The 26,345-nt window shown below is 32.5% G+C and overlaps 2 protein-coding genes across 2 annotated transcripts; both read left to right on the top strand.

Moving 5' to 3' along the window:
• The first annotated feature begins 15,432 nt into the window (after positions 1-15,432).
• On the top strand, positions 15,433-16,373 carry LOC121223028 (uncharacterized). The gene is made up of 3 exons (XM_041103931.1): positions 15,433-15,545; positions 15,687-15,890; positions 16,173-16,373. Exons 1-3 carry the CDS (start codon positions 15,516-15,518, stop codon positions 16,251-16,253), a joined length of 315 nt encoding a protein of 104 aa, XP_040959865.1. The 5' UTR covers positions 15,433-15,515; the 3' UTR covers positions 16,254-16,373.
• Positions 16,374-25,149: 8,776 nt separating this feature from the next.
• LOC121223027 (uncharacterized) lies at positions 25,150-26,090 on the top strand. Its single transcript, XM_041103930.1, has 3 exons — positions 25,150-25,262; positions 25,404-25,607; positions 25,890-26,090. The coding sequence occupies exons 1-3, from the start codon at positions 25,233-25,235 to the stop codon at positions 25,968-25,970; spliced, it is 315 nt and encodes a 104-aa protein (XP_040959864.1). The 5' UTR covers positions 25,150-25,232; the 3' UTR covers positions 25,971-26,090.
• The last annotated feature ends 255 nt before the right edge of the window (positions 26,091-26,345 follow it).

The raw sequence follows: 26,345 nt of genomic DNA, 5'->3' as shown, positions 1-26,345 counted from the left end.
ACCGTTTAGTGTTGAAACAACGTCTATTTATATTTCGCATGAACGAATGTGAGCTTCTTAGAGATCACATCAGTTAATTCATTACTCTTTTAAATGATTTAAAAAACATTGAGGCTCAGATTGACGATCAAGATCAAGCTATGTTATTATTGTGCTCTTTACCCCTTCATACAAGTCTTTCAAGGAGACCCTGATTTATGGCGGAGACAAACTCTCGTTTGAAGATGTGAAGGGTCATTTGTCGAGTAGAGACAAACTCGACGATGAGTTTGTTTTGGATAGCAAGACAGATAGGCAAGCTTCTATTTTGGTAGCATCAAATAAGCGGGACAAAAGGTGTTGCTATTGTAAAAAGTTAGGTCATGTCAAAGCAGATTGTTATAAACTGCAAAATAAAAGAGCTGCTAAGAGTAACGAGGAAGATGTAGCTGGTGCTAATTTGGCTGATGAAAGCGGTGATGATTTCTTGTTAGTGTCAACGAGCGATAACTCTAAGCTTACGTCCGAGTAGATCCTAAATTCTGGATGTTCTTTCCACATGTGTCCCAATAGAGAATGGTTCTCCATATATAGTTCGGTTGAAGGTGGAGTTGTGAGCATGGGAAATGATTCATCCAGTAAGGTAATTGGTATTTGTACTGTTAAAATTAGGATACACAATGAGAGGATTAGGACAATCTCAGATGTCAGGTATGTCCCTAATTTACGAAATAATATCATTTCCTTAAGTATTTTAGACTTGAAAGGATACAAAATCAACATCGAGTCGAGTGACATTAAAGTATCTCGTGGAGTTCTCGTTTTGTTAAAAGGTAAAAGAACTTACAGTCTTTATATTCTGAAAGGTTCTACAGTGACCGGTGAAATCGGATGTCCCTCGTCCATTACGGAGTCAAAGTCAACTCGTTTGGAGCAGAAGCAACTTGGTCATAGAAGGGAAAAAGGTATGGTCATTTTGTTGAAGAGAGGTTCTCTTTTGGATGCAAGTTTTGAAAAGTGAGGGCACTAGTTCGTGAAAATCAGACCCAGGTTAGTTTTGATTTGGCAGTGCACAAGTCGAAGGTTAGAAGTCTTCCAATTTCTAAACACAAATTCGACTCAGTTAATTTCGTGCATAGTTCAAGATAGGCTCGTGGCAGGCTTTGGCAAAGATGGTGTTGTGGAAATATGAGTCAAGGTGAAGATTTGTTACGTATGACTCATATTTCAGTCAAATTTGAGAAATAATCTTCTAGTTAAACTCTGTTTATTTGTTTTAATCAAACTCTGATTAGTCTAGATTATTTGATTATTATTTGACCTATGAATTTAGCCTATAAATAGGCTCTTTTACAATATTAGAAAATACACCTATTATAAATTAGAACTCATAACACATTTAGAGAATTTTGTGTTTACGTTTTGAGGGTTCTTTGTTTTCAGGTTTTCGAGATTTAGTTTTTATCTCCATCTTTTGTACTCTTCATTCTTTTGCCATTATAGTAAATTTATCTTAACCTATGGTTTTTTATCCTCTTTGGAGGGGTTTTTCCACGTTAAATTTGTGTGTTTGATTTCTCAATTTCTTTCGCTATTTTTACTTGTCCGTTGCTTAATCAGGTTGATCCCCAACAATAAAAATACTTGTGTATTTATCAAAAAGACAAGTTGTTTGATGATGCTTGTTTTTTAAATTCCCATCAACTGCTGCATTTTGTGGGTTGGTTTAGTATAATATTTACTGACTAAAATGGTTACAATCCATGATGCCAAATTAGGTAGTAACTTCTTGGTTTACTTGTATTTTTGAAATGGAATTTTGTTATTTCTGCGAGTTTATCTATGTCAAACTGACTTGTTGGTTTTGCAGAATTTGGAATTACAATGTCTTCATCAAATCTCCCAACAACCACTGATTCAATTGCTCAGGCCCTAGAAGCCAAAACACCATCTGAAGCCATCTTAGGGCCCGTTCTTCTGCACATTTTAGACGGACTTTTTCAGAAAAAAGTCATTTTCTCTTCAAAGGAATGAAGAACGGCCTCATTTCACCTAAAAATTTCACCGTCAGAAAAGGGCTTTTCTCCAGATGAAGAAGCTAAAAATTTCTCATTTTCTTCAGCTTGATGTGCTTTTGGCTGATAATTGACCAAATTAACCTGTCTTCTCCCCAAAATATTCTTTCCCCTCTGCTGGTTCTTTGGAGCTATATACCCATTTTTTTCACATTTTCGGCTTTCAAAGCTCTTTCCGTTTCTTTGTTCCTCTTCCACAGGTGAGAGTTTATTTTCTTCTTCTTCCCTTTAAATAGTTTGGGTATAGTTCTGTTACGAGAAATTATATTCATTTGCATATGTAGGCACAAATTGCCAGTGTTTTTTTCTCTCTATATTCTTTGAAGACCGAAAAAGAAAAAAAAAAGGGTTCATCAAAATCTTGAAAGGATTTCACTTCACAATTTAACATTAGGTATTGGTTGTTCACAGAGCTGGTCAGTATGAGATTGATGGATACGTGTATAATTCCGCTGAGGAGCCAAAGATATTGATGACTGGGAAATGGAATGAGTCAATGAGTTATCAACCTTGTGATAGTGAAGGGGAACCATTTCCAGGCACTAAACTAAAGGAGGTTAGTCTTTTTCAGCATCTCTGAGTTGTTTTCATCTTTTATTCTTCTTGGAAACACTCTCTTAGTTCTTATGATGCTTGTATTCTGGAATATTCTTTTTTTCCTGTCAAAAATTACCGGAACAAAGAATGATGTTTCTTTACATGGGATTCTTAATCAGAAAGCAATTTATTCATGCTGAGCCTTCCCCCGTAGTTATTAACTTTGGACTTTTGAGACAAGATTTCCTGTCAGAATGGTGAAAACAGATTTGTTTTCCAAGTATCATACGTATTACTTTTCTCAATAACTTCAGGTATGCTAAATAAATGGTGCTACTTCTAATAATGAACAAGAGAGACCTGGTGCCTGGTTTCAGTCGTATTTTATCTGTGATGTTGAAAGTTTTGTTTACATATTATAACATTTTCTCTATTGACATGATGAGTGTTTTGATTTCAAAATTGAAGCAGTCGAGGACTAATATGCTTACATTTGCTAATAATTTGTGACTCTTTAAGAAGTACAGAAAAGATTATGCCCCCAGTACTGAAGTGCTTGTCATTACTCTGTTGCTGTTATGCAGGCATGAAAACTTGCGAATGCTCCAAAAAATGATAAATTCCAGTACACATATTTTGCACATATGTTAACAGCTTTGATACTGCTCCGAAGAAGCTATTGGCATCTGATTCTCGCCTACATCCCGACAGATATGCACTAAAGCAGGGTGACCTCTCTAAGGCAGGCTTTGAAAAGAACAGGTTTCTCCCCCTCCTCATCAAACTAGATTTTGGAATTTATGTTTATTTATGCACATCATGTTGCTGATTGTATGAGCGTTGTTAATGGAGGTGAAACAGGTTATGGTGTTGTAATTCTTTCAGAATTAGTGTTCCTTTTTTTTGTTATGCCTCTTTTGCTTTACTGCTTTGCTCTACTTTGTGCCTCTGCTGCTTTGCTCTGCTTTGCTTTAGCGATTGCTAGATCCCCACCAATCAGTTAGTGCAGGTGTTTAATATGTCCTTCCCATGAATTTGATTACCATCTTATGCTTCATTGTTATAAAATACTCTTAGGGATGATACCTAGGTTGGACATAAATTGCTTCAAATATGTGAGTTTATGACCATTTATCTGCCTCATCTGTGAATTAGATTTTGTTATGATGGTAGCTAAATACTCTATTCTTTCATCACCTAATAATAAAATAACAGCCGTAGCTTTCACAAGGCGTATGTTTGGCTTTAGGATTTATTTTATTTGTGTTATCATACTTATACAGTAGTTGGGATCAAAGAGATGACCCCAGCACACACTCTATTTCGTAAGAACTAGAAAAAAAACCCATAATAATAAATTACTGTTTTGATTGAATATGTGATAAAATAATTAAATAAACACGTTTGGTTTTAATAATAGTTGAAAGTGGAAAGCATAGTGCATGATTTGTCTATGCCATTACCATCCCATTTTGAAAAAATAATATATCATGGGTTCACAAATTTCTCAGTTTTGAGGAATGTGTTTATGGAAGAACCGGAATAAAGGTCCTAAACAGGCATATAATGCGTAGGGTAGCAGCTTCTTAATTTCCTCTACTCATCTATGATCTTATTAAGAGTTTGAAGCTGTTGATTTAAGCTGGTATTTCTTGAGACAAATGATTTCAACTATGGCTTCTTTTCTTGTTTCAATCTTCATTTCTTGCTTTCTTGTTTCCATCTTCCTTTCTCTCCTTGTCCTATTTTGCTCTCCTTCTGTTTGTTGAAATTCCCCAATCAATTCCATTTCTTACTTCTTCTTTTTTCTTAAGAAATGTGGGATTGTTTGTTACTAAGATTTTTTGGGTTCTTGTTTTTCTCGTTCATTTAGGGAAAGAAAACAAATTTTAACTGAAACTCAGCTCTTTGATTATTTAATCCCCGTTTCATATGATGAGATCCGAAGTGATCATTTCTTCTTGTATTTGGACTGGGCTTGAAAATGCTTGTTTTGTTCTTGAATTTGTTAGTACTGGGTGGATTAGTTCATTCATGTAGTACATATTTGATACAATGGTTAACATAATTGAATCAATGCACTTCACAAGATATTTATTAAAATTTTAAACCCCATTTTAATGGTAAAATATCATGGTGTCATGGAGTTGCAAATGCTGGTCCTCATCCATTGTTCAAATTTCATAAAGTTAGAAACGTCTAATGTAAATTTCTTGACCAATCAGTTCCATTGGCTAGATGGTTTGACCCATATTATCAGATCTGTTTGTTTTTAGCCTATTGTTTGTAATGTCTGTTAATGAGTTTCTTCTTATAAACTTCTTTTGATTCTTAGGCTCAGATGTGAAAGACAAAAACATTTGCTTCCCCATTTTCTTTTTCGTTTTATGTAACACCCCTTAACCCCGAACCGTCGCCGGAACAGAATTACGAGGCATTACCGGACGTATCGAACGATTTACAACAATTCTTAAATAAATAACCAATATATTAAAATAATTCATAAAATTTATTAGTTTGTTTACCAAATGACTTCATTTTTTTTATAAAAATTTCGGCAGCATTTCTGCTTATTTTTACATAAAACCCCCTGCAAATTAAAACCATACAGTTCCCAAATATCACCAATTCAACCAATTCATTTCACATTCACATTTTCTATTCTAAATACTTCTAATCAAACTCAATCTACACAATATCAATTTAAAATTTAACAATGTACTAATTAGATAAAATAGATAGACTTCTTTCATTAAAATCCATAAACTTTTAATACTAACATTTTTAACCATTATATATTAAAACATAATAACCTTTATACATAATCTATGTACATGCCACCTTTACCAAAGGAAAAATACATCACCAAGTTTTGCCGAAGTCGGGATTAATCTGGATGCTGAACCGGGACCTTTGACTTCTATCGACCTGCGCACGGAAACAACCGTACGCTGAGTAATTCATACTCAATGGTATTACCATAATTCAAATTATAACAATAATGTACATGTAATGCATAAATCGTATATACAATTTAAATTCAATATTTCAACAATAGCAATTCATCAACCAATATCGTATATCCACAATTTGAGTTTGAATAAATCACGAACCTTAGGTTCATTTCTCAATCTCATTTCACATTTCAATTCACAATTTAACTTTTTCATATCATTTCAATTGCTCGTTTGACCAACTCGTTCGGTTTATCATTTCATCATTTACCCTATTAACAAAACTCGGATTTTGGCGGATACACGGATCCAACCAAACACACCAGAATGGCACTCAGTGCCTCATCGGATAGTTCGAAGCAATAGTTGACACCCAGTGTCTCATCGGCAAAGCCGAAGAAAGTTGGTACCCAGTACCTCATCGAATCTATCCGAAGAAATATAGTGACACCCAGTGTCTCATCGACTCGAGGTCGAAGTATCCCTGAACTCTTCCAATCCTATGGCATGCCAACTATATCCGACTCAGCCCGACTAGTTAATAGGGTATTTAAATCACATATAACCTCAATTCAATCACAATTTCTCACATTTTCAATTCAATCATTTTTCCACCTTTCAATCAATAATTAATCCACAATTCATACATTTTCACAACTCAATACATTTCCATTCAATTTAATATCAGTCACAATTCGATTCACATTCACTTCCCATTTTCAATCAACAAACAATTCAAATATTAATTCATATCAATTATTTAATTCCCACTCATTTTAATAATAATAATAATAATATTAATACTTACCTCACATTTCATTTACTAGACACATAAATTAAAATTTAGCATTTAATAATAAATAACTTGAATTATAGTAATACAAACCGTTATTCTCCCGTTTTAGTCCTCGATAACTTTCTCCTTTCCTTTTGACGCCGATGCCTCGGGTTCTTTGTTAGCTACGAAAATAATAATTTGTAATATTAATTACAGCACTAATTATAATAAATAATTGAATTTCTATTCAATTTCTTCCTAATTCTCAATTTAATCCTAACTAAATTCACTTACTTTCCTAATTCAATTCACACTCTATTTCTATTCAAATTTCATCCAAACTAAAATTTAACTATCAAAATTTCAGCATATTTTGCTAATTTCGAATTTCCCTCAATTTAGTCCCTAAAACATAAAACTTATAGTTTCTTTTACAATTTAATCCCTTTTTCAATTCTAACTTAAAATTCCTTCAAGTTAATCCCTAATTCATCTCTTTTGTTCAACATAAACTATACTTGAAAACCTATGAACTTACAAAATATCAACTTAATTCCATCAAAACTTTGTTTTAAAGCTTTTAAAACATTAGAATTAAGAGAAAAGGGCTAATTTGACTTACCAATCAAAGCTTTAAACCTTAAACCTTCAATTTTTCCTTTTTCTTTCTTTTTCTTCTTTCTCCCCTGTTTCTTCTCTGTTTCGTCTTTGGCTATTCTGTTTCTTTCTTCTTTTGTTTCTTTTATTCTTTTATTTTAACTTACTTTACTTTATTTCCTTTATTTTATTTCTTTTGTTTTCTTTTATTTAATTACTTTAATATAATAATTAAAACAAATATCTATTTAGTAATTAAATATAAGTATTACAAATATATGTATTTTATTAATACACTTGTATTAAATATCACCATACATTTGTCTTTATTTGATTTATTTCTTAATATAATATTTATAATATAATTAATTTAATAATATCCTTTATAATTAATTTATATATTTATATAAATAAATAATATAAAAATCTAAGATTTTTACAATGTTATGCCGCCTCAACTTCCAAATGTGGCTTAATTGCCCATTTGGTCCCTCTTATTTTCTTTTGATCTATAATTAAACTTTTACCCTTTATTCAATTTAATCCTTTTTCCTAATTATTCTTAATTAGATTAAATTCATCTATCTAAAACTTAATTAAACACACAACTAGTCTCGTAAATATTTCTAATAATTATTTTCGGACTCAATTTACTAAGACGGAGGCCCGATATTATACTTTTTCGATGCCCGTGAATTTTGAGTCATTACATTTTATATGATTTTTTTAACACTTAACTTAGGTTGGAAACTTCTCTTATCACATTACTTGTTAAGGCTAGAGGCCAAAGTTTACTTCTTGCTAATATCAACAATCTTTTACAACAAGAGTTTGATGTGCTGCAACAATCTGTTGACCAATATTTTCATGATTGGCTTTTGCAAACACTGCAGCTTGTACACTTTTACTTGTGTCTAAATATGGATGTCATTTTTATCCCTTTTTCTATTTGTGGATTCAATATTTTGGGTGAGATATGCTGGGGAAACTCTTTTCATGGTCATAATAAATTCTTTACTAATTGCTTTATAGAGAGGCAACTTTCTTTAAAGTAAGTTTGAATGGCAATTTATTTTTTTGCAACCCTTGGTGATTTTCTTCTTTGTTTTTTTTTTTTTTTTGCAAGTTTAAAGTGATGCTGATGACGACGACGATGATGATGGTGATGGTAATGGTGAATCAAACAATTCAAGTGGTTTTGAAATGGAATTAACAAGAGATGCTATAGCTTCTAGTTTAATGAATTCACTTTAAATTTTAAATGCTATTGTAAAATTTTTAGTATTTATTTTTGGTATATAAATATTATCCCTTTTTAAAACTTTAATCTAAATATATGTAATATTTTAATTTGTTAGGTTTATGTTTTCTATGTTATGTTAATATATAATATGAGTTATATATTCAAATACATTTTAAAATAAAATAATACAAATGTGTTAAAAGTATTAATTAAAAATAAAAAATAAAAAATAATTTTTATAATAATACAATTGTGTCAATATCTAATTACAAATATTTAATTTTTATATTTAAATATAGTTTATATATTCTAATTAAATTTTATAAATAATTAATATTAGTTACTTAGAAATATTTAAAATTAATATTATATATTAAAATATTAACAATAAGTTATAATAAATTATTTTTTATATTTTTGTTAAAACATCATAATATTAACTAATTTGAATATTATTTAAATACATATTTGTTACTTTATAATATCATGTCTAAAATGGATATTTTATTCTTCAAAAGTACTTTTTGACAGCAATACTAAACACTCAAATTTTTTAAAAGCACTTCTCAAAAGCACTTTTCAAAAGCAATGAAGAATTGACCCTTAATCCTTTTTCATGTATTACAAGATCCTTCATCTGCTCCTGATGTTGTGCAGATTTAAAAGCAGGCCATAACAAACCTGTTTAATTTTCTCAATACAGTGGGGGAGAGGGTTAGCAGAGGGATGGTGGGAAGAGGAAAAAGGATGGGAAAGCAGTGGTAGGGGAAGAAAGATGAGAGGGGAGGGGAGGGGAGAGAGATGGATGGAAAATGACAGCTCCATTAAGTCTGTAATAGAAAATGACAATTTTGTTATGTCTGTAACGAAAAATGATTAACAGTGACTGATTTGTTATTTATTTTAAAGTTTAATGACTGAATTAAAAGTTAAATTATTATTAGTGTAATTTACTCTTTATAAAATGTTAGCAAATTAGGGATGAAGGTCCTATTTGTTTGTTTATTTTCTAGGAACTACTGGATTTGGAGGAGCAAATTGGGAACGTTTACACTGGGCTAAGCGAGGAAGCTATTCTGGGGTTCTGAGAAGGCGACAATATCAGTCCTTAACGATGAGACCTCCAGCAGAAACTGAACCCTGCTGTATTTGTCAGGTATGTATGTGAATGTGGTCCCTCATTTCTTGTTATTTCCATGAATAAGATATGTTTTGATTATTGAAAATTATTTTCGTTTCTCTGTGCTCGAAAACTGTTTACAGGAGGGTTTTGCTAACGGCGATGACTTTCACTTCAATAGCATCAAGCAAAGGCTGGTGCAGAAGAATTCATGCCCCATATGCAAAAAGACAGCTTTGGCTATTTGAAATCAGGATCACCATTCTCATGCCTCCTTTTAATATCTGATTAAAAAAAAAAACATAAGCTGCTGAATTTTTGGACCTGCCAGTCACCTCAGTATTTTTATAGACATTTGTTATTTTACTTTTCCTTCCATTTCGGAGATTTTCATGTTAGCATACAATGAGTCATTCTACTTAGGAAAGCCGTGATCGATGGTCCAATACATTCAAATTGGGCCATACTGTTAACTGCTCATTTTCCAAATTTCTATAACTTCAAGAGTTCTATGGTTTTCTTCTTTAGCCTAGCTTTGTTACCCTAAAGCTCGTATTCAGTGTTTTTCCTTTCAATCTTTATCACCTTTTAGACTGTTAGTATTTTACCTCTTTTTATTTTTGTTTTATTATGATAAATATTTTACTTCTTTTTATTATTCAATATTTAAATTTTAAAAAAATACATCAAAATACTTTTAAGTATTTTTGTTTCATGGAAATTATTTATTTGTACTTTTTTATTTGTTTCACGAAAAATAAACCGATAAATAAAAATAACAATGACTTGCTGATCAAGGAGATTAAACCATCTCTTTATTTTTTTTAAATTTGACATTTTGTTTTTAAAATACCTTATAACTAAACTGATTTTTATATAAAAATTAAGTTAATCAAGTAAAATATTATTATATTAAATATTTAAAAATATTAGAATATTAATCTCTAATAATATAATTTTAATAAAAAAATTTAATACTATAATTTTATTTTAATAATAATTATAGTTTCGATGTGTGATCACTATCTTTTTTTGTCAATGTGATTACCATTCATTTTCATTTCAAGTTTTTATAATGAAATTCAAATTAAATTTTAATTAAGCATTGAGGTTTTTTTTTACAAGGTATCGATTATTATTAAGTCTATATAAAATGTTATATTATTTTATTATAAAATAAACTTGGAATGTCTAAAGAAAATGCTTTTATAAATTTTATGTTTATTTTATTAAAAATAATTTTTTAAAACGAGATTTTACACACACAAAAAAAAAGAAATCAACTTTTCTAAAAAACAGAATCTGGATCCAAAAATTAATTTTCAAAAGTTATTTTCAATTTTAAAAACACAATATATTTTTATTTTTTTTAAGAAATCTATTTTTTGAAAGTTTAATACAAACAAAATACAAGTATAAATTAAAGTAGTAGAACCAAAACCCATATAGTGTGACTCATTAAGTATTCAAAGATTCAAACCTCTATCTTTATCAAATAATCCGAGTCCCCATTTACTAATAAATATTTATTTAAATTATTATCTTATCAACTATTAATGTAATAAAAAAAAGTTTCACAAACAGTAATATTTGTATTTTTTTAATTTTAAATATATCTTTATCAATTTTCAAGATATAATAAAGAGGCATGTCATTCTCTTCAGCTGGTAAAAAAATTACTCTACCAACAGGATAATTACGATATATATATAAAATGAGAATGTGTTGGAAGAAAAAGTTAGGAAAACACACAAATAAATAATAATAATAATAATAATAATAATAATAAAAGATCACCTGGACCACGCACGCACCCGAACTGCGCATCATTGCTACCAGAAATGTAGTCAAAGAGAAGGGACATAACGAGTTGTAGAAGTACTGAAGAGTACATATTGGAGAATCTGGAGCCGTCGATCTTCCCTCTCCATCAGATCATCAAAGGGTATAGAAAACCAGAACACAACACGTGCATTAGTAAACCTTGGGAACATACGATTTCCTCAAACTTTTCACAGTTCACCAATCAAATCACCTTCCCCAAAATAATTGACCTTACTAATGTCTTCCACCCTCCGATTAATCCACATCCCTATGCTTCATCACACGTCCTAATCCTACCTATTGGACCCACCTCAGAACAAACATATATTTTTAAAATAATAAAGTTATTAAAAATTAGGATACACTATACTAAACTACGAGTAAGTTTCGTTTTGGTCACTTCATTAAAAAAATTATAATTTGTTCATTTAATTATTTAAAATTTTTATTTAAGTCAACTTGACGGTCAATATTAGATATTAGAGAAAAACTATTTGAATTTTAATTCGCAGATTTATAATATCTAAAATTGTTTCATGTAAAAAAATAAACTATAAAAGAAAAAAAAAGTGAGATTTTGATTGGTACAGACAATGCGAAGAGAGAAAATCATATTGCATCAATTTTAAAAGCCCCCAAACTTAAATGAAAATTTTTGAATAGTTCAATAATGAAATTGTAAATATTTTTAGTTAAGTAACAAACACGAAGACTTACTCATAATTTAATAATTGATGGGTTAGTTTTTAAAAATAATTATATTGAAAAAAAAGTTATGATTTCAAAAATAAAAGATAATTTTCAACCAGGGTTATTTTTCATAGTTATTTTTTTTAATTAATATAGTAGGTGCTAAATGATATATTTATTTTTGTTTGATAAGTTTATTATAATTTTTTAAGAAATAAGTTATTGGTCTTGTTTGGCAATTGACTGATAATTGATAGTTGATTGATGATTGCAATGGTTGGTTTAACGAACCGATTCTATTAACTGATTTGATCAACTGTTTCTACTAATTGTTTATTTAAAAGTGTTTGGTAAAACTTAATTGATAACTGAAAGCTGATATATGTAAAATGACAAATAAGACTATGACATATTTTATTATTAAGTATTTATTTATTTATAATATTTTAGTTTTTATTGTGTGAAATTATTGAAATAAAACACTATTACCAAGGAATTAAAACATCTATTATTGAAATTAATTAGTAATATTTTTAAAAATATAAATAAACAAATTTCTTAAGTTCCTCATTTGCAAAATATTAACCTTGTGGAAATTGATAAATATTAATAGTCTATCAATATATTGTAAACTATTTTCATAGTGATAACTATGTCATATTCTTAGTATGTAAATTAGTGTTAATTATGTCAAACTCTAAATAAATTTGTCAAGTAGCATATTTCAATTAATATAAAGTTGCATAATAAATCATTTTATACAAGTAAATTAAAAATAAATTAAGAGTACATAAATATTCAAGAAATGAATACATGTGGTAAAGGGAGTAAGTTTTTAGCAAACATGTGACAAAGGGAGATATTTTTGAGCATGTATGGTCAGATATATTATTCCACATATCTCGTTATCAATCAGCTGTGAAAAAAGTTGCTCATTTCTGTGTTTTTTCTTTTAAAGGTTTTAACTCAACAAGTTCTTACAAACTTTCATTTGTTTGACTATTCGATCTTCTATTAGTACCTAAAGCAGCTAAAAAATACTCAAAACTCTGTTCACTAAACACCCCATTAATAATTTATGATTTCAAAAATAAAATGTAATTTTTAAGGAAGGTTATTTTTCATAGTTATTTTTAAAAAAATTAATAGAGTAGGTGTTGACACCATTTTTTTGATGGAAACGGGGTCGACTTAGATTTTGAAAATAAAACGAAAAATGGGAGTCGCCACCAATCTTTTTTGATGAGGTGTGATCGGGTCACCTCGTAAAACGGTTGTTTTTAATAAACGATTTAGATTTTATTAAAACAACAATTTTGGTCTACGAAATTCAGAAAAATGAGTTCGGGAGTCGGTTACGCACGAGGAAGGATTAGCACCCTCGATACGCCCAAAATTGGTACCTAGTTGATTAATTAGTGTCTTAGTGTCGAAAATTGAAAACTCAAAAAGAATTTAAAATACAATCCCTCCTTATATTGTTATTTTAAAATTACTCAAATAAATCAAAATGGAAAATGCTTCCTTATCTCGAAGTAACAAGATGTCACGTCCAATAAGTTAGGATACAACACATCGTATTTTCGAGAGTAAGCTTGCCTTTAGTTTTTGTTTAAACCTCATTTATTTTAATTTTAAAAAGGATATTCGATTACTTAGAATCAACGAGAAAAATCGAAGCTCAATAAGTTAGGGCACGATTTCTCGAATTTTCTAAATACGGAATATTGCCTTTTCTTTCGAAAAATCCTATATCGAGAAAACCACGTGTCATATCCAATGCGTTAGGACACAACATATTGAAATCCCGATAATGAGTTTTTATTTATGTTTTTATTAAAGAGCATTCTCGAGTATTTAGATTCAACAGAAAATTAGAACCCAATTCTCTCGAAGATCCCAAGTATCGAGTATTGCTTTTATTTCCAAAATTTTCCTTTTTTACGAATTTGGGTAAAAATTGATGCGAGGGAAGAACAATTACGATAATGCGAGCAAAAATAATACGAGCAAAAATAACAAAAATAAATATATAAAAAAATCAATTATATACAATAACAAGTAAATAAACAAATAAAAAACGAAAACATTTTTTTTAAAATAATAATGGACACATAAATAAATAAATAAACATAAAGTAAAACAATAATAATAATAAATAAATGAATAAAATTATAAACATTTTAAAAATGTATGTATGAATTTTAAAAAATTTAAAATACAAAAAAAACTATATAGGTATATATATAATGAAAATATGTATGTCTATACGTATATATCTATACGTATATATATGTGTATGTATAAGAATTATAAAATATGAAAACATAATTACATATATATAAAGAACAATGCGCATGTGTGTATATATATTACATAAAGACAAAAAAAAGACATAAATATGTATATTATAAAAAAAAATAACGTAAGTGTGTACATACATTTTTAAGTATATGAATTAAAATATGTAAATATATAAGTATATATATATATGCATGTAGAAAATACGAAAAGAAAAATATATATTTAAAATAAATAAAGAATATGTACATGTATATAAATTATAAAAAGAATATGTATGTGCATATATAATGACTTAAATCAAATAATACAAATAAAAAGAAAGATATTAGGTAAATAATAAATATATATATATAACTTAAAATAAATAATAGAGGAACTCCCCTATTCTAAAAAAAAATAATTAAATGAACTAAAGGATGAAATTAAAATCAAATCAAAATCCAGGGTCCAAACTGTAAATATATGAAATATGTGGTAAAGGGACTGAAATAAAAGGCGCCAAGGACATGGGGGACCTTTAGGGAGATATTCCCCATCCCAAAACGCAGTGAGAGTCTGCGCATGGTCCAAGGACCAGATTGAAACAGACGCCATATTTGCAGCCCAAGTCTAAAAGAAATAAAGAGTTATATTGCACCTCCACGCAAGATGGAGGGACTAAATGCATAAATTACCCATTTAGAGAAATCATGCGCGCATGAACCAGGTCAAAAAAGCTGTCTGTTCCTTCCCCCAATGCCATTTCCTTTTATTACATATATTAGAATTCAAAACAGTTTATATGTATAAAAAATGGATAATATATTAGTGATTATTTTAAAAGATATATTGAAACGAATAATATGTAACATAATTTCAAATGAAATAAATTGACTAAACGAATGATATGTTTATATGAAAATAATAAATGAAAATAACGCATATACAAAGACCAAAGTAATTAACATAAATAAAATATGCAATAAAATCCTCAAAAGAAAACCAAGCTATATACGAATAATTTTAAAGAAAATATATACAATAAATTTAGAAAATATTTACATAAAATAATATGAAAGCAACAATGTACATAGAATAGAGTTAATCATAAATTATATGCCTAATAACATAGATATGAGAACATTTCAATGTAATAACATACAAGAAAAAATGGCTTAATTAGACAGTAGTGCAAGGGAGGGGGGACTAAACGCGCAAATTATCCATTTAGAGAAATCATGCGCGCATGAACCAAGTCAAAAAAGCTGTCTGTTCCTTCCCCAATGCCATTTCCTTTTATTAACCATTAAAACCCCCTTTTTTTTTTAAAAAACGTTTTAACCTTTTAAAAAAAAAAAAGAAACCCAAAAATGTTTTATGAAATTCCTTATTCTCCCTTACTATCCCTTTTGTCTTCCAGCCGAAGAGGCCACCAATGGTTCACCCAACCGCCGCCGTGACTCCGGTGAGTCTCCCTCTCTCTCAAACGGCGCCGTTTAACTGCTAATGTAAACCAAAGTATTTTTTTTACTTCACTTTTTCAAACTTTCTAAAAAACTGAGGGAGCCTCAATTTTTTTTTACACCCTCCCCTACATTTGGCCTAGGGCTTCTCTAAGCCACCGTCGCGCCGCCGCCGCCGTGGCCAACGGCCGACAGCGAAAAAATGGTTTTTTTTAGCCTTCCCTTCGCAGGGTACTCGAAGGTTGGCCTCTCTCAACCCATGGGACCAAAAAAGGTCTTTAGTCCCCCAACTTTCGGCTCCGACGACGGCGAAGAGAGCACCGACGCCGGGCTTGCAAGGCGACGAGGTACGCTTCTTCTCTCCCTCTCTTTTTATCTCAATATTTAGTATAAAAACGAAGATAAAAGAAATAAAAATAAAATAAGTACCAGAACCGAAAAAGGTTTTTCCTTTTTGAAATTTTCTTTGTTTTTCTTGCTTTTCTATTTAGATGTTCGTAAAGAGAAGCCCCTTACAAGGAAGAGATTTTCGGCCTTTATAGCCGATCTACACAACTTTTAATTTCTATTTCTTTGTCTTTTTGCTATTTGTTTCTTCTGTTGTTGCGTGCCTTTTGTTGGTTTTGCAGGTGCCCGTGGCCGACAGTGGTGGCAGAGGCGTGCGAGTGGAGGCGTGGGCTGGAGGCGTGGCAGACGAGGAGGCCACGTAAGGCATGCGGCAGGTAGCTAGGGTTTGCTGCTGAAATTTTTTTTAAGTTTTGTGGGTTAGGGTTTTCCTAATTTTGGGCCAGATTTTGGGCTTGGGATTTTATTTTGGATTTTATTATTTCAGTTATTTTGTTGGTGTGGGCCCGGGCAAAAATGGGCTTTTACAGCTGCCCCTCTTTGCTCATTTTCGTGTAACGAGAATAGAGCAAAGACATCAAAAGGGCCAATTTTGCCCGGTCTTGTCGAGTCTTGACTTTTTGGTACTCATCTTCTTCAAGTAGCCTTATTCCAGTCTGCTACGTCTTGTTGCTTCGATCCACTCTACTGCAACTTCAGATACGCCTTGTAGCTTCAATCTACTCTGCTACGACTCCATGGGGATGAGATTTGTGTTTTTAGTCTGCTCCACTACTACTTAGGGAGATAAGATCTGTAATCTTCACTCTATTCCACTATTGAATGCAGGGAGGTAAAATCTGCCATTTTCGATCTGCTTCGCTGCCAAATACAGGAAGGCAAGATCTACAATCTTCAATCTATTCCACTGCCAGATACAGGGAGATAGAGTTATCGGCTTCAATGTACTCCACTGTAGTCATGGAGGTAAAATCTGCCATCTTCGATCTGCTTCGCTGCCAAATACAGGAAGGCAAGATCTGCAATCTTCAATCAATTCCACTGCCAGATACAGGGAGATAGAGTTATCGGCTTCAATGTACTCCACTGTAGTCAGGGAGGTAAAATCTGCCATCTTTGATCTTCAATTTATTCCACTGCCAAATACAGGAAGATAGAGTCATCGGCTTCAATGTACTCCACTGTAGTCACATGAAGGTAAAATCTGCCATCTTTGATCTGCTTCGCTGCCAAATACAGGGAGATAGAGTTATCGGCTTCAATGTACTCCATTGTAGTCAAGGAGGTAAAATCTGCCATCTTCGATCTTCAATCTATTCCAATGCCAAATACAGGGAGATAGAGTTATCGGCTTCAATGTACTCCATTGTAGTCAGGGAGGTAAAATCTGCCATCTTCGATCTGCTTCGCTGCCAAATACAGGAAGGCAAGATCTGCAATCTTCAATCTACTTCGCCACCAGTATGGGAAGACAAGACCTGCATCGTCGATCCACTTCCTACCAACATAGGAAGACAGAATCTGCATCGTCGATCCACTTCCTACCAATATAGGAAGACAGGACCTGTTATCTTTGATCTACTTCACGCCAATACATGAAGATAAGATCTGCTTTCTTCGATCTACTTCGCCACCAGTATGGGAAGACAAGATCTGCATCGTCGATCCACTTCCTACCAATATAGGAAGACCGGACCTGTTATCTTTGATCTACTTCACGCCAATACATGAAGACAAGATCTGCTTTCTTCGATCTACTTCCTACCAATATAGGAAGACAGAATCTGCATCTTCGATCTACTTCACGCCAATACATGAAGATAAGATCTGCTTTCTTCGATCTACTTCACCACCAGTATGGGAAGACAAGATCTGCATCGTCGATCCACTTCCTACCAATATAGGAAGACCAGACCTGTTATCTTTGATCTACTTCACGCCAATACATGAAAACAAGATCTGCTTTCTGCGATCTACTTCGCCACCAATATGGGAAGACAAGATCTGTTATCTTTGATCCATTTCCTATCAATATAGGAAGATAGGACCTGCTATCTTCGATCTACTTCACGCCAATACATGAAGACAAGATCTGCTTTCTGCGATCTACTTCGCCACCAATATGGGAAGACAAGATCTGCATCTTCGATCCACTTCCTACCAATATAGGAAGATAGGATCTGCTACCTTCGATCTACTTCACGCCAATACATGAAGACAAGATCTGCTTTCTGCGATCTACTTCGCCACCAATATGGGAAGACAAGATCTGCATCTTCGATCCATTTCCTGCCAATATAGGAAGATAGGATCAGCTATCTTCGATCTACTTCACGCCAATACATGAAGACAAGATCTGCTTTCTTCGATCTACTTCGCCACCAATATGGGAAGACAAGATCTGCATCTTCGATCTATTTCCTACCAATATAGGAAGATAGGATCAGCTATCTTCGATCTACTTCTTGCCCCGGGAGATAGAACTATCAGCTTCAATGTACTCCACTGTAATCAGGGAGGTAAAATCCGCCGTCTTCAACCTACTTTGCTGCCAAATACAGGAAGGCAAGATCTGCAATCTTCAATCTATTCCACTGCCAAATACAGGGAGATAGAGTTATCGGCTTCAATGTACTCCACTGTGGTCGGGGAGGTAAAATCTGCCATCTTTGATCTGCTTCGCTGCCAAATACAGGAAGGCAAGATCTGCAATCTTCAATCTATTCCACTGCCAAATACAGGGAGATAGAATTATCGGCTTCAGTGTACTCCACTGTGGTCAGGGAGGTAAAATCTGCCATCTTTTGATCTGCTTCGCTGCCAAATACAGGAAGGCAAGATCTGCAATCTTCGATCCACTTCCTACCAATATAGGAAGATAGGACCTATTTACGCCTAGTGTTTAGGATGACATGATCAGAATGAATCAAATGCTCCTAACTAGATGTGTATGTATTATATTTGTAGAATGTCATGAGAATGATCCATTTTTAATGCTTAGGTTGTCATTCCTCATTGTTCATCAAGGTTCTATCACTGATGCCTTCTTGTTCAGCCAATTTGACAGAAAACCCAAAGAAATAGACGCTATTTAGACTATCATTTCTCAAATGTTTCCAACCCTTAGGTTTGGTTAGTTCTAAACAATAGTCCTGTTTCAGGTCCTCGTATTATTTAGAAACTTTTAGAGTAATATGCAGAACTCCTTCTGCGTGTGTATTGTCAGTCCATTAATCGTTATTTCAATGAAAAATGCTTGAAAAAGATTATCAAAATGGACAAAATGAAATTTTGTTGAGAGCAAAGCTCTAAACAAACAAATCAATCAAGATAGCAAATTTTGCTGAGATACGAGATGAATAAGATGGAAAATATTATCACAATGGATAAGATGAAAATTTGTTGAGAGCAAAACTCTAAATGAACACATTAATCAGGATAGCAAATTTTGCTAGAATACAAAATGAGAATAAATTAATCAAGATGATGTATTTTGTCAAAAATACAAAAAATGAATAAAATGGGAATAGGTGCCCCAGATATTGTAGCATGAGCTTCTCTGCCCCAAACTTCTTAAGGACCCTTTTGAACTTGATATGTGTTTAGAAGTCCTAGAAGGCTTTGTTGATGCCCCAAGATGTAGCATCTCTCCTTCTTATTAATTCAGAAAGGGTAAGACTACCGCATGCCCCACCTTTGAAAAAAATTTGAACTACCCATTCATGGGTTTTCAATTCAAAACCCTTTGGTCTCAAGGCACCCTTTGCGGGTTTTCACCTTGGCCTCTCCTTTTTCTTTTTCTTTTTTCTTTTCTTTTTTCATTTTTTCATTTTTCTTTTTGTTTTTTTTCAAGTGAAGTATTTATTTCTTGAATCAGAATTCTCGAGATTAGGCAGGTTCTTGCCATCCATCCTGTCAATATCAACGCTTTTTCAGATAAGGCCTTCCACATAAGGTCCTTTCCAGTTCGGCATCCATTTTCTTCTGAAGTCCTTTTGTATGGCAAGAATATTCTTCGATATCAGGTCTCTGGGGCGAACTTTTTGGTGAGCTCGCGTATTTTATTTTTGGTACTTTTGACCAAGACGGATAACCTTGAATCTTTCCTCTTCAATCAAATTTAACTGATCATATCGGGTTTGGATTTGCTTCATCCAGATTCAGCTCTGACAAGACTTGAAGGGTAGAAATATCAACTTTGATGGGTAAAACTACCTCTATTCCATATACTAGTGAGAACTGAGTTGCTCCAGTAGAGGTTTTTCTTTTATTTGGTTTTTTTTTGCTTTTTATTTTCTCGTTTTTTTACCTTTTTTTGTCTTTTTTTTTGTCCTTTTTTTTTGCCTCCACTGAACTGTTCATTTTGGGTGGCATGGTGTTAATCTTGAACAGACTGCAAACTTCTGATGTCGTGCGGTTGTTCAAATTCAATGCATTGTCTAATATGATCCTTTTTGGCGTTTTATATTGACATATGATTCTTCAAGAAATTTGTTGATTGTCAGCTTTGTGATATTGGCATATGAAGCAGCTTCCACCCACCTAATGAAGTAATCGATGACTACAAAGATGACTCGAAGACCGCTAGCTTTTGGCGAGATTAGCCCAATGACCTCCATGCCCCCACATAGAGAAAGGTCATGGAAAAGTCATAACATGAATAGATGGAGGTACATGAATTTTGTCCCCGTAAATTTGGCCCTTGTGGCGTTTCTTGGTATAACTTATGCTATCCCCTTCCATGGTGGACCAGAAGTACCCATATCTCATGATTCACTTGGCCATTGCAAAATCAATGCATGTGTTCCTCAGACACCCGTATAGACCTCTTCCAAGATCTTCTTTTCCTTAAGGGCGTCCATACGTCTTTGTAGCTCAAGCATATCTTGATAATGTGAAAACATCTTTGAATTCTTGGAGTAACTCAATGACATCTCGCTTCGTCTCTGCGGTGATACAGGCTCTGATCTTCACCTTTTTCTCTTCTCCTAAGCTCACAATTTCCAACTGATTTTTTTGTAAGGTAGGATTTGCTTTTCGACTTACTCTACCATCCTTAATAAATCAGGAGATAAATTACAGTCTCGATCATCTTCGAAGTCTTGAAGTTCCCCTAGACACATATCTTGCTCAAAAGGAGATTCTGAGTCAATAGTAGTGTCGCTCATATCATTGATATTTGGAGACCTATTCTAGGGACGAAAGAAGACTCAAAGGACAAATGAATCAAAGGGTAATTATCTGTGTAGTATGAGTTTGAATGAAATGGAAGGAACAAAAGAATATTTGCCAAAACCAGACACAAAGATGCATTTCATTGAAATAAAAAAATGTGGACATACGCCTTTTTCACAAAAGGATTTTCTATTGCTCCTAGGCTTAGAGCAATAAGAGCGTTCCGAATGTTACTCTGAAATGGCCCTAAAAATTACAAAAATCTCCTCCACAGTCCAGTTGTTTTGAATGCCTCTAGGATGCAGAAACAAATTCATGATAGGCTTTTTCATTTTTTTAGTTCTTCTTCAAAGGCACAAACATCTTCACCTTTCGAACCATCGATATATTCAAATAATTCCAATTCTTTATCATTCATCTAGTTCTGTACTAGAGTTCTAAACTCGACGTACTTTTGGATTTTAGGAAATTTACTGTATGCAATGAAACGTAGTGTTGATGCATGAATACGTATTTTTGGATTTTAGGAAATTTATTGCATGCGATGAAATGAAATGTTGATGCATGAATGCAAAAAAAAGATGTTGATTCTTGGTTCAATTCTATTAGAACAATTTTACTAGAAAATAAATCTCTTTAAATAAAACGGATATATATATACGACTTTGCCCTCATATGCGGAGACATTCGATCCTCTTCTTCATTCGAGCGTTAAGATAAATCTCACGAACTCTTTAAAAGGAACATCTCTTCTATCTCTTTTTTTTGCTTGATCCAGGCCGCGACTCGTTACTCACTCATCCTTGTGATGCTCGTTGGCTTCTCTTTAAAAAGTTTAGCGGTTCTCGAATAATCTTTGTCATCTTGAGTCTTCAGGCAACGAGGCAAAGTCGTATAGTCCTCTACTGAACTATCATCCTTCTTTTGTTATATCTTCTTGGACCGTATTAGGACAACCGTATCGTCATCCACTCTATCAAGAAACCCATTTTCTTATGACAGGCTCTCTATTTAGCAATTGAACGTGAATCAACACCTCTTTTTATGATGAAAATGCAATGCAATCATAACAAAAAGAAAACATGTTAGTACAAAGCAAAAGCAAGCAAGAATAAATAGAACACCTATTTGGGTGAATACTAGGGGTTCGAAGTGGTTCTACCTAGGGTGGGCTCCTAAGGTTCACTACATGAGGTTTGGTTCTAAAGTAAGAGTACCTGAACCAGCAGATTCCTCGATCCTCACCCATTATAGGCTCATATGGACCGAGTTCAGTTCAGGGGAATACATTTCCCTATGGCCATGCGGAGATGAAAATCTCACGAAGACATAGGTACGGATGTATCCCGGAAGCGATTCACTATCCCATGCGGAGGTGAAAACCTCACGAAGGCGTAGTTTCTCACTCCCACTTAAAAGGTGTGACCAACGGTCATGCAATGCAATGTGCAGAGGTATAAAATAAAATACAGAACATGATAAAAAAATATAACTCAAAACAAAAAGAGATGCAATGAGAGGATCGTAAATTTAAATCGAATTTTCCACTTTCAACAAAAAGACAAGAAATAATCAACACGTGGCTTGACTCTCTTATAGTCCCCAGTGGAGTCGCCAAGCTGTTGACACCATTTTTTTGATGGAAACGGGGTCGACTTAGATTTTGAAAATAAAACGAAAAATGGGAGTCGCCACCAATCTTTTTTGATGAGGTGTGATCGGGTCACCTCGTAAAACGGTTGTTTTTAATAAACGATTTAGATTTTATTAAAACAACAATTTTGGTCTACGAAATTCAGAAAAATGAGTTCGGGAGTCGGTTACGCACGAGGAAGGATTAGCACCCTCGATACGCCCAAAATTGGTACCTAGTTGATTAATTAGTGTCTTAGTGTCGAAAATTGAAAACTCAAAAAGAATTTAAAATACAATCCCTCCTTATATTGTTATTTTAAAATTACTCAAATAAATCAAAATGGAAAATGCTTCCTTATCTCGAAGTAACAAGATGTCACGTCCAATAAGTTAGGATACAACACATCGTATTTTCGAGAGTAAGCTTGCCTTTAGTTTTTGTTTAAACCTCATTTATTTTAATTTTAAAAAGGATATTCGATTACTTAGAATCAACGAGAAAAATCGAAGCTCAATAAGTTAGGGCACGATTTCTCGAATTTTCTAAATACGGAATATTGCCTTTTCTTTCGAAAAATCCTCATATCGAGAAAACCACGTGTCATATCCAATGCGTTAGGACACAACATATTGAAATCCCGATAATGAGTTTTTATTTATGTTTTTATTAAAGAGCATTCTCGAGTATTTAGATTCAACAGAAAATTAGAACCCAATTCTCTCGAAGATCCCAAGTATCGAGTATTGCTTTTATTTCCAAAATTTTCCTTTTTTACGAATTTGGGTAAAAATTGATGTGAGGGAAGAACAATTACGATAATGCGAGCAAAAATAATACGAGCAAAAATAACAAAAATAAATATATAAAAAAAATCAATTATATACAATAACAAGTAAATAAACAAATAAAAAAACGAAAACATTTTTTTTTAAAATAATAATGGACACATAAATAAATAAATAAACATAAAGTAAAACAATAATAATAATAAATAAATGAATAAAATTATAAACATTTTAAAAATGTATGTATGAATTTTAAAAAATTTAAAATACAAAAAAAACTATATAGGTATATATATAATGAAAATATGTATGTCTATACGTATATATATGTGTATGTATAAGAATTATAAAATATGAAAACATAATTACATATATATAAAGAACAATGCGCATGTGTGTATATATATTACATAAAGACAAAAAAAAGACATAAATATGTATATTATAAAAAAAAATAACGTAAGTGTGTACATACATTTTTAAGTATATGAATTAAAATATGTAAATATATAAGTATATATATATATATGCATGTAGAAAATACGAAAAGAAAAATATATATTTAAAATAAATAAAGAATATGTACATGTATATAAATTATAAAAAGAATATGTATGTGCATATATAATGACTTAAATCAAATAATACAAATAAAAAGAAAGATATTAGGTAAATAATAAATATATATATAACTTAAAATAAATAATAGAGGAACTCCCCTATTCTAAAAAAAAAAAAATTAAATGAACTAAAGGATGAAATTAAAATCAAATCAAAATCCAGGGTCCAAACTGTAAATATATGAAATATGTGGTAAAGGGACTGAAATAAAAGGCGCCAAGGACATGGGGGACCTTTAGGGAGATATTCCCCATCCCAAAACGCAGTGAGAGTCTGCACATGGTCCAAGGACCAGATTGAAACAGACGCCATATTTGCAGCCCAAGTCTAAAAGAAATAAAGAGTTATATTGCACCTCCACGCAAGATGGAGGGACTAAATGCATAAATTACCCATTTAGAGAAATCATGCGCATGAACCAGGTCAAAAAAGCTGTCTGTTCCTTCCCCCAATGCCATTTCCTTTTATTACATATATTAGAATTCAAAACAGTTTATATGTATAAAAAATGGATAATATATTAGTGATTATTTTAAAAGATATATTGAAACGAATAATATGTAACATAATTTCAAATGAAATAAATTGACTAAACGAATGATATGTTTATATGAAAATAATAAATGAAAATAACGCATATACAAAGACCAAAGTAATTAACATAAATAAAATATGCAATAAAATCCTCAAAAGAAAACCAAGCTATATACGAATAATTTTAAAGAAAATATATACAATAAATTTAGAAAATATTTACATAAAATAATATGAAAGCAACAATGTACATAGAATAGAGTTAATCATAAATTATATGCCTAATAACATAGATATGAGAACATTTCAATGTAATAACATACAAGAAAAAATGGCTTAATTAGACAGTAGTGCAAGGGAGGGGGGACTAAACGCGCAAATTATCCATTTAGAGAAATCATGCGCGCATGAACCAAGTCAAAAAAGCTGTCTGTTCCTTCCCCAATGCCATTTCCTTTTATTAACCATTAAAACCCCCTTTTTTTTTTAAAAACGTTTTAACCTTTTAAAAAAAAAAGAAACCCAAAAATGTTTTATGAAATTCCTTATTCTCCCTTACTATCCCTTTTGTCTTCCAGCCGAAGAGGCCACCAATGGTTCACCCAACCGCCGCCGTGACTCCGGTGAGTCTCCCTCTCTCTCAAACGGCGCCGTTTAACTGCTAATGTAAACCAAAGTATTTTTTTTACTTCACTTTTTCAAACTTTCTAAAAAACTGAGGGAGCCTCAATTTTTTTTTACACCCTCCCCTACATTTGGCCTAGGGCTTCTCTAAGCCACCGTCGCGCCGCCGCCGCCGTGGCCAACGGCCGACAGCGAAAAAATGGTTTTTTTTAGCCTTCCCTTCGCAGGGTACTCGAAGGTTGGCCTCTCTCAACCCATGGGACCAAAAAAGGTCTTTAGTCCCCCAACTTTCGGCTCCGACGACGGCGAAGAGAGCACCGACGCCGGGCTTGCAAGGCGACGAGGTACGCTTCTTCTCTCCCTCTCTTTTTATCTCAATATTTAGTATAAAAACGAAGATAAAAGAAATAAAAATAAAATAAGTACCAGAACCGAAAAAGGTTTTTCCTTTTTGAAATTTTCTTTGTTTTTCTTGCTTTTCTATTTAGATGTTCGTAAAGAGAAGCCCCTTACAAGGAAGAGATTTTCGGCCTTTATAGCCGATCTACACAACTTTTAATTTCTATTTCTTTGTCTTTTTGCTATTTGTTTCTTCTGTTGTTGCGTGCCTTTTGTTGGTTTTGCAGGTGCCCGTGGCCGACAGTGGTGGCAGAGGCGTGCGAGTGGAGGCGTGGGCTGGAGGCGTGGCAGACGAGGAGGCCACGTAAGGCATGCGGCAGGTAGCTAGGGTTTGCTGCTGAAATTTTTTTTAAGTTTTGTGGGTTAGGGTTTTCCTAATTTTGGGCCAGATTTTGGGCTTGGGATTTTATTTTGGATTTTATTATTTCAGTTATTTTGTTGGTGTGGGCCCGGGCAAAAATGGGCTTTTACAGTAGGTATTAAATGATATATTTATTTTTGTTTGATAAGTTGATTATAATTTTTTTAAAGGAATAAGGGCACCGACTATTTGGGATGCAGAGACATAGTGAAATTGAGGAAAAGATAGAGTTATTTTATATGGAAAAAGTAAAGTATACATTATAAAAAATTTAAATTACTTATCTTCAAAAAAAAATTAAATTATTAGTGATTTTATTTAT

Source organism: Gossypium hirsutum, chromosome D11 (assembly GCF_007990345.1).
Source record: "Gossypium hirsutum isolate 1008001.06 chromosome D11, Gossypium_hirsutum_v2.1, whole genome shotgun sequence".
Lineage (NCBI taxonomy): Eukaryota > Viridiplantae > Streptophyta > Magnoliopsida > Malvales > Malvaceae > Gossypium > Gossypium hirsutum.
Note: the sequence above shows the minus strand (reverse complement) of the source record. Positions and strands in the feature narration are given on the sequence as shown.

Coding starts and splice junctions, on each gene's coding strand:
- LOC121223028 (XM_041103931.1), top strand. CDS start 15,516: ATGGTTCACCCAACCGCCGCCGTGACTCCG. Junction 15,546..15,686: donor CAACCGCCGCCGTGACTCCG/GTGAGTCTCCCT, acceptor CATTTGGCCTAG/GGCTTCTCTAAGCCACCGTC. Junction 15,891..16,172: donor CGGGCTTGCAAGGCGACGAG/GTACGCTTCTTC, acceptor TTGGTTTTGCAG/GTGCCCGTGGCCGACAGTGG.
- LOC121223027 (XM_041103930.1), top strand. CDS start 25,233: ATGGTTCACCCAACCGCCGCCGTGACTCCG. Junction 25,263..25,403: donor CAACCGCCGCCGTGACTCCG/GTGAGTCTCCCT, acceptor CATTTGGCCTAG/GGCTTCTCTAAGCCACCGTC. Junction 25,608..25,889: donor CGGGCTTGCAAGGCGACGAG/GTACGCTTCTTC, acceptor TTGGTTTTGCAG/GTGCCCGTGGCCGACAGTGG.